Source organism: Penicillium griseofulvum (assembly GCF_001561935.1).
Source record: "Penicillium griseofulvum strain PG3 chromosome Unknown contig_95, whole genome shotgun sequence".
Taxonomy (NCBI): Eukaryota; Fungi; Ascomycota; class Eurotiomycetes; order Eurotiales; family Aspergillaceae; genus Penicillium; species Penicillium griseofulvum.
This window is the reverse complement of record NW_024467454.1, coordinates 2,208,616-2,217,641: the sequence shown is the minus strand read 5'-3', so window position 1 is coordinate 2,217,641 and position 9,026 is coordinate 2,208,616. Positions and strand designations below refer to the sequence as shown.

Sequence of the window (9,026 nt, the reverse complement as noted above, 5' to 3'; positions counted from 1 at the left end):
AGGGGAGACGGACTCCATAAGGGTAGTCGACACAGGTTTGCTGCCACGGGGACAGAAAAGCAGAGATTTTGGGATGGATCATGGTTATACCTTTTCAGGAGTACTGGGATCATATTTGCGGTTGAATGAATCGAAGGATTAAATGAACGACAGGGGCCCTGGTAGACCTTTTGTATATTGTGTTTGTATTGTTCGGACTCCGCCAAATTCCGAGATTTATTTACGATTATAACCTATGTGGACCACAGAAAGTACCTACAACATAGGTATAACTTATAGTATATACTATTTTTAGTTATAACAGATTAATTGTTTCCGTGTTAGTCAATCAATTACTTGAACCTCAACCGCTCTCTACAACTCTCAAATCAATCTCAACTCATATTTAAAGACCTGATAATAACTTGTTAGATAAAAAAAATCCATAGTGTAATCCCTAGGTGGACAGTGTGGAATCTCCCGAATGGTTGTCTGAGGCCATTTAATATCGCTCGCATATATATGTGGGTCGTAGCGACCCGAGCTAATCTCGAAGGAATTGCGGATCAATAGATCAATATAACGATATAATAATTCACCCAATCAGATGATTTCAATCAAGGGTGTACGTTGACCCTGGAATGGGCCCAGACTGCGGTGGAACAGCTAAACTCGGAGTTCGCCCGCACTTAAAAAAAATCACGCAAGTCCGAAGGGGATCTTCCTAGACAATAAATAATGCAAAAGGGGGTTAGTGTACTCTATAATGGGAAAAAAAGTGGCCAGTGGGGTCGGGACGGGATATCCAGTTTCTACTTCAAACCACCGGCGCGTTCTTAGTAGTGCCCTAATGCATCGTACTTTAGCCGCTGCCAACCATAACTTCTTCTTCTAACTAGGGTTCGCGAGGAATATGAAATGTTATTACTACCATAATTTCTCAAAGTCAAGATAGTATTTGCCCCTTTGGCTACATATAATTTTCTTCCCGAAAAGCTCGGCTACAATCTCGCCCTAGTGCCTGACCTGCTTCGAGGTCGCTCTTTTTTCCCTTCCTTTTAATGGTGTTTTCTTCTTCAACATTGTTGACTTACCCCCCAGCCCTGGAATTGAAGTGATAACTATTCACTATGGGGCACGAGCATGGACTCATGTCCAACGTACAACACTCCACGCTAGAGAAGACGCCCTCCATGGAGGACGGTCTCTCCCCAAAGACAGGTACGGCGCAGGACAAGCAAGACATGTGGCGTGCTGGACGAGACCAGGAATTAAACGTATGAAACTCTACACTTTCCAAACCAAGAAAGCCAGAACCCCAAAAAAGAAAGCAAGAATAACACACGTTGCAGAGAAACTTCCGCTTTCTTTCTGTTCTTGGATTTACAGCAGTGCTGATGTGCACATGGGAAGCAGTGCTCTTGTAAGTCCCTCTAGGAATACTGATATCATTATTAGGATAATAGTATATTGGATCGTGTGTTAATATATTGCGTTAGTGGTTCATCTTATGGATTGACTAATGGCGGGAAAGGAGGAATGATCTATACTTATCTAGGAGGCCTGGTAGGATTCAGCTTTGTGATCCTCTCGATGGCTGAGATGGCATCCATGTATGTATAGTTCGGATGTCTCGATTATTCCTGGAAATCTAAGACCGCTAACCCTTCTTTCCAATATCTTCAGGGCCCCATTGTCGGGCGGTCAGTATCACTGGGTGTCAGAGTTCGCACCCCCCAGCTCTCAGGCCCTGTTAAGTTACATCACTGGCTGGATTTGCGTATTGGGTTGGCACACCGGTATCGCAGGATGCTGCTATACAGTGGCTAATATGATGGTTGGCGTGATTTCCATTAACTATCCCGACACCTATACCTATGAGCCATGGCATGTTACACTGCTCGTTATTGCGGTGGCCCTGGTAGCCTTGATATTTAACACATTCCTGGCTCAGAAGCTCCCCTTGATCGAGGGTATCATCTTGATTGTACACTGCTTCGGTTTCTTTGGAATTTTGATCCCACTTTGGGTGTTATCTCCTAAGGTTCCTGCTTCCGAAGTGTTTGGTTCGATCGAGGATCGGGGTGGATGGGGTAACAATGGACTCGCGTGTATGGCTGGGCTTGTCGGACCCATATATGCATTGATTGGTATGTCACTCATAGGGTTGATAAATCATACCTTGGCGGTTGCTAACAATATATCTTGAAAAGGCCCTGACTCGGCGGTTCATATGGGTATGTATCCTGACTAGGTGTTACCTAGGTAGTACCCGATATACCGGAAATAACTAATGCTGTAATATAGCGGAGGAAATTCGAGATGCGTCCCGGGTGCTCCCCATGAGCATGGTCTGGACGCTGATCCTCAATGGGTCCACTGGCTTTGTCATGATAATCACATTTGCGTTCTGCGTGGGCGATATTGATGCGGTGCTCAAGTCTGAAACAGGCTTCGCCTTCATTCAGGTCTTCCTTAATGCTACGGGATCAGTCAGCGCTACGACAGGCATGACAGTGGTGATTATGATCATGCAATTTTGCGCGGCAATCAGTAACGTCGCCACAACCTCCCGTCAGGTCTACTCTTTTGCTCGAGACAAGGGTCTTCCTTTTTCCAATTTCTTGGCCAAGGCAAGTTTCCTTTTTTCGACATGCCCAATTTTTATAGACCTGACTAATATGGGGGAAAAAATAGGTTAACCCGACCTTCACCGTTCCAGTAAATGCCCTTTGCGTCAGTCTCGTTATTGTCTCCCTCCTCTCTTTAATCAACATTGGGTCTTCTGTGGCTTTCAACGCCATTATGTCCCTCGGCACAGCCGCACTTCTGTCATCCTATATCATATCTATCACCTGCGTTCGTATTCGACGCTGGCGCAACCAGCCCCTACCACCCGCACGTTGGAGCATGGGCAAATTCACTCCCATTTGTGACACCATTTCCATCATGGTTTTGATGGTCATATGGGTCTTTAGTTTCTTTCCCCTGACTAAAGAAGTGGATGTAACTACCATGAATTGGGGTGTGGCTATCTTTGGGGGTGTTGTTGTGGTTTCACTGGGTTATTATGTGATTTATGCCCGGAAAGTGTACAAGGGTCCAGTGACGCGGGTGAAAATGATGTAGTAATAAATGAAAGAGACGTAATGTGGTTAGAAAGAGTTATGAAGTCATATATATCATTTGATCCTCTTAAGACTTCCCTCTGTAAAAGGTCAAAATCACGTGAAACAGCGGTGTAAATATATTGCCCATCTCCACCCCGATCGAGCTAAACAGCAACGGATCGGCCCATTTTGGATTTTATGCCTCTACCCGCCTGTCGAAATGACGATTTGGGAATAGATCGTCTTATGTAATATGACCCACTTCCAAGATTCCAAGATTCCAAGATTCCCTAAGATTCAAAAATCTCTCTGCTCTCTTAACAACTGAGCTGTCCGATATATATTGGAAAGGGCTATATCTAATGTCATCGTCAGCGCCCCAAGTTGAACCGCCAAAGTTCAAATTAGCGCAAGAGAGGGAACTATACAAGTATGTAGACAGGGTTCCACTATTCCAATACCCACCGTCATCCCCATACTGGCAATACAGACTGAAGACTTACATTGATAAAAAGGTATCTCAAACTAAACCAAGCTTTTCAATCTGGTCCGAGCGTCCTCGATACACCCGAGAATGTGCAAAATCAACATACTGCCTATGTCCCCCGATCGTCGCAAGATACCGCTTTGACGGCGTTCGCCCAGCTAGGAGTTTTGAGATTGAAAGCTCAACGTGCCTTAATCTCACTTTTTGGTCGAAACCAACAATATATCCTTGCAGAGGCCACTCAAACACTCAGTCTTCAAGATCATACAGTGGAGAATGATCGAGATGCCTTATGGTTGGGTTGCTGCGTTGTCCCCAAGGAGGAAGGGATATGTCAAAAAGTCGCTTCCCTACCGCAAATCAAACTAGAGGACGACTCACACGTGATTGACGGTATCTACATGGTACCTGATCTGCGCGAGGATGCTCGGTTTAACAAATTGCCCATGGTTACCGGCTATCCTAAAGCGAGGTTCTATGTAGGCGCCCCCATAATCAGTTCTAAAGGGATCACCATCGGATCGTACTGCATTATCGACGACGAGCCACGATCCAGATTGGACCCCCCGTTGATAAAGTTCCTACAAAATATGGCATCGACCGTCATGGCTCACTTGGATATGGCCCGATGCAAAGCGGAACATCATCGCGCAGAGAGAATGATTGTGGGGTTTGGAAGTTTTGTGGAAGGTAAATCAACGCTCCGAAAGGAGTGGGTACAGGAAACTGGACTGCGCCTGAATGACCAGGAACATGACGAAGGCCATCTGAATATACTACAGCAAAATGCACAAATCAAATCCGGTCTGCTCACAACTGTCCACACTCGCCCGTCATCCCCGCTGCTTCAGTCACAGGCGTCTTCACGCAATAGTCCTGATCAGTCCATATCCGAATTGCCCGGTGTACCACCAGCGAGTCTCTCCCCAGGGCCATTCTCCTCTTCGTCAAAGTCCGACCAGGGTTCAGACGCCAGTATCGATCAGATGTCAAGTCCCAATAAATCTGAAACACAAACTAGCTTCTCCGTCCGAAGTACGGCGTCGACCGAGAATTTACAAGACGACATGCTATCCATCGGAGTTCGACAAGTCTTTTCGCGAGCAGCTAACATCATCCGGGAGTCAATAGAAGTCGAAGGCGTCGCGTTCTTCGATGCAAGCATTGGGTCGTACGGCGGTCTCGTCAGCGATACAAAGCGAAAGGGACCAGGCTCAGATAGCAGTACTTTGGAAAGCTCCATGGGCAGCAGCGACGATGGTACAGGATCCGATTCCCAGAAAAGCTCTACCGCATCAGCCGGGAAGGACACCATACCAGAGAATACGACTCTATGTGAAATCCTAGGCTTCTCGACTTCGACCACGTCCAGTATCAACGATGAATCAAAAGGAAGACTTGCACTCCGGGAAGTATTGTTGAAGGCGCTTCTACGACGTTACCCGCACGGCAAGATTTTCAATTACAGCGAAGAGGGATCAATGTCCTCGGATGAAAGCAGTGATGCACCTTCCAAGAGTTCGCTGGATCGTGGTGGTTCAAACCCGAATGCCGACCTCATTGGCAGAAGAGTAAGAGGAGGCCGGAAAAAGACGCGCAGTGCCACACTCAAAGAGGATGGGGATATCCTCATTCGACTCTTCCCGGGAGCTCGCAGTATCGCTCTTCTGCCGATGTGGGACTCCCATCGAGCTCGATGGTTCTCGGGCGCTCTGGTATGGACAAACACACCTCGGCGCGTCTTCACGTCCGAGACTGAGCTCACCTATCTGTCGGCCTTTGGAAATAGTATCATGGCGGAGGTGCATCGTCTGGATGTCGAGATGTCGGAGAAGGCGAAAACAAACCTGGTCAGCAGCATCTCGCACGAGTTACGAAGTCCCCTCCATGGCATTCTCGGTACGTCAGAAATACTTCGGGACACGGCGATGAACGCGCTTCAACATGGATTGGTACACACTATTGAATCGTGTGGGCGGACATTGTTAGATACGATCAATCATTTGCTAGACTTCTCGAAGATAAACAATTTTCGGAAGGAAAGCAAGAAAGCTATCCACAAACGGAAAAGCCCTCCAAGACGACACAAAATCACGGACCCATCGCCTCATAGCCTGAAGCCATCACGACGGGCACGGCATAGTGGGATGATAAGTCTGAAGGCTGATATTCGGTTAGATGCCGTTCTGGAAGAGGTTATGGAAAGTGTCTTTGCGGGCTACAGTTTCTACCACAGCCCACAAAGATCAACGGCGATAGACAATCCAGATCATATGGCACCCGAACTACTGGGACTCTCGCAGCAAGAAAATCAGGTCAGCGTCATACTGGATATCGATGCTGCCGAGTGGAGGTTCTCCACCCAAATAGGCGCCTGGCGCCGCATCATGATGAACATTTTCGGCAACGCCCTAAAGTACACCAAAACTGGCTTTATCTTAGTCAAGTTAGCGGCGTCGCCTGTTACTCCCGCCAAAGACACCGTGCCCGGAGGATCTTCTGATTTTAACGTGACCCTCACGGTCAAGGACACGGGTATCGGAATGAGCATGGAGTATCTTCAGAATAGTTTATTCACTCCTTTCACACAAGAAGACTCGCTTGCACCTGGAAACGGACTCGGGTTAAGCATTGTTCACCATGCGGTTCTGTCCATGGGTGGTCATATCGAAGTCACTTCACTTCGGGGTCGTGGTACTCAAGTCTCGATTGAAGTCCCTCTTACCCATGTGCCGGCTAAAACGGCAAACGTCAGTGGCTTCGAGCCCGAGCCCATTTTGAAAATGAAACAAATTACTCGTGGCGCGACTCTGGGACTTCTGGAGTTAGGATCACCCGACATCTCCGATCGCGATACAATTCTCCGTGCCTCTTTGGAGAAATTGTGCAAGAACTGGTTCGAGATGGACGTCCATATCCTGAATCCATCGGATGCTTCTTTCCCCGAGTGTGATTTTTACGTTGCAGTACAGACCGATACCGATTCGGTGCACACTTGGCAATCATGGTTGTCAAAAACACAGAATTATTCCCATCGAAATAACGGGAGTCGAAAACCTCCCATTGTGGTCATTTGTCGCTCACCAGAGGCAGCGCATCACATGTTTGTGGCAGCAAACCAATCGAATCATGAGGCCATTGTCGAATTCATCAGCCAACCCTGTGGCCCGCGAAAGTTGGCCAAGGCATTTGACATATGCACCAAGCGGCAACAAGGCCAGGAACCTATAGCTGAGGGTGACTCTAATATAAATCAAGATCAGCCTCAGGGAGGGGTCACATTTAAACTGACGGAGTCACCTCCAGATTCCAGGGAGGATATTGAAACACAATGCGCAGAACATGAGTTGAATTTCCAAAAACACAAAACAGGAAAAAAGACGATAGATGATGAACACCACAAGTTGGACGCAACGGAAAACCCACAGCACACTCATCTTTCTCAAAATAAAAGTGATGCCACTACGTTACCAATTCGACAGGGATTGCCCAAGACAGAGGAGCCTACTTTGAACGTGCTGTTGGTTGAAGACAACGATATAAATCTGCGGATATTGGTTGCACATATGAAGAAAGAAGGCTACAAGTATACGACAGCCCGCAATGGTTTGGAGGCGTTGAACATTTTCAAAGCCCATCCTACGAAGTTTGGAGTGATCCTGATGGGTAAGTTCTTTGGTTATATATGAAGCACTATCCTGACTAGCACAGACATTTCGATGCCGGTAATGAACGGGTTCGAATCCACTCGGCTTATTCGCAAGGCTGAGCGTGAATATCAGAACGGACTCGATATTTCAGCGAAAACATCATTTAGACCTGTGACTATTGTTGCTCTGACTGGCCTTGCAAGTGCTAGTGATCGACACGAAGCTTATGGGTCAGGAATGGACCTCTTTTTAGCGAAGCCGATCCAACGAAAACAATTATTCGCGGTATTGAATGAGAGAAAGGCCGGCGAGGTCAAGAAACCCTCTCAATGATATTATATGATATAATAATGGCGTTCATTTTTTATTTTTGGTGTCAAGTATATACATGATTTTACTTGTTTGGTGTTGGTCTTGTTTTCTTTCTCTTCTTGTACAAGCAAAGTTGCGGAGAGGAGAGATCTCAAGTTACAGGGAGCTGAAGCTTGGGGATGGGCAGGCTAACCTCATACAGGCGTATGTGCTCACGAGGAACGTTGATTTACGATTGGAACTGAGAAACTTTTAGCGTGAATAAAAGTCCTTTAATTTCCAGGTCATCGCCCTACCTGAAGTGTTTTGATGCTGATGAGTCCGGCACCCACGACAAGAAACTTGGTTTGCACTTCCAAACTCATATAGATCGTGTTCTGTGAATTTAAGGAATCTGAAGGATAGTGGATTAGGTACCCAGGTACAGTGATGATGAGTGATGTCCAGTTGGCTTATAGCTACGAGGTGTTCGGTAGTCTCTTATAATTCTTGGAGCGACAACACCTGCCCATAAGGGAGTTCCCAACCCTCATCCGCTACATTCCTCCTGGTATCTGAGTGCCAAGATACTCGTTGTTCGGCGTTAAAACCTACTTAATCTAGAAAGGCGGGTCAACCGACCGCATACTGTGCAACGAGCCATCTGCCTCACCACTTACGGTGAGGTAGATTGGTAATTAGACGCGGCCGATATCGTTGTTAACGCTAACTTAAGCCTGTATTCTCTGTTTGGAAGTGGTCTGACAGGATCCAGAACAGCGGTTTGAGTAAGCATCAGGTTATCAGAATAGGCTAGGTCGACTCCTGTCCGGTATCGTAGACTGCGTCCCGCATTTTCGGCGTTGCAGATATAGCGAGAGGCCGGTAGGTCAATATACAATCGGAGAACGGTGTCGGGAATGCCGACATTGAATTTGTAACCAAATGGCCAGTTCCACCGCCGACAATGACTCCTTGCCCTATTACCTGATATGGAAGGTTACTCGGCCGGAAGTAGATTAGGTTTAGGCTGTTCACGATTGCTCAGTCTATTTTCAGATGCAAGCATGATCCCGAGGCGGCAATATCTGGAGACTCTAGAGCATTGGATTACCTTCCCGAGGACCCTCTCGGTGCTGCTGTAAGCTCTTGTTGCTAATCTCTAAAATGCAAGTTGTCCTGATGTCTGCCAACTGCCGGGTCAGGGATGGATGTTCCCTTTTCTTCACTGCAGACATCCCGGGGTTGGGAAAAGGTGAAGACGTAGCTCATCATGGATATGGATATATGCTGCAGGCATGTTTTGATTGAAAGTATGATCGTCGCGCCGATATACGGATGATACAAATTTCTTCTCCATCAGCTCCACCTCTTACCAATGTAAAGAGGATAAAGGTGGAGTCGGTGTTTCTTATTATTTGATGGGAGACGAAACTTCCGTTGGTATCAAATCTATAAATTACGCATGGGCTGCCCCGATTTCTTCTACTACGCAATTGCAAAACACTT

The 9,026-nt window shown here is 46.9% G+C and overlaps 1 protein-coding gene across 1 annotated transcript; it reads left to right on the top strand.

Moving 5' to 3' along the window:
- Positions 1-1,109: 1,109 nt before the first annotated feature.
- Positions 1,110-7,559, top strand: PGRI_062850 (CheY-like superfamily; the record flags this gene model as incomplete). Its single annotated transcript, XM_040793999.1, has 10 exons — positions 1,110-1,256; positions 1,332-1,402; positions 1,479-1,592; positions 1,666-2,129; positions 2,193-2,216; positions 2,287-2,498; positions 2,677-3,043; positions 3,465-3,519; positions 3,605-7,242; positions 7,288-7,559. The coding sequence occupies 10 exons, from the start codon at positions 1,110-1,112 to the stop codon at positions 7,557-7,559; spliced, it is 5,364 nt and encodes a 1,787-aa protein (XP_040648854.1).
- Between the last annotated feature and the right edge of the window lie 1,467 nt (positions 7,560-9,026).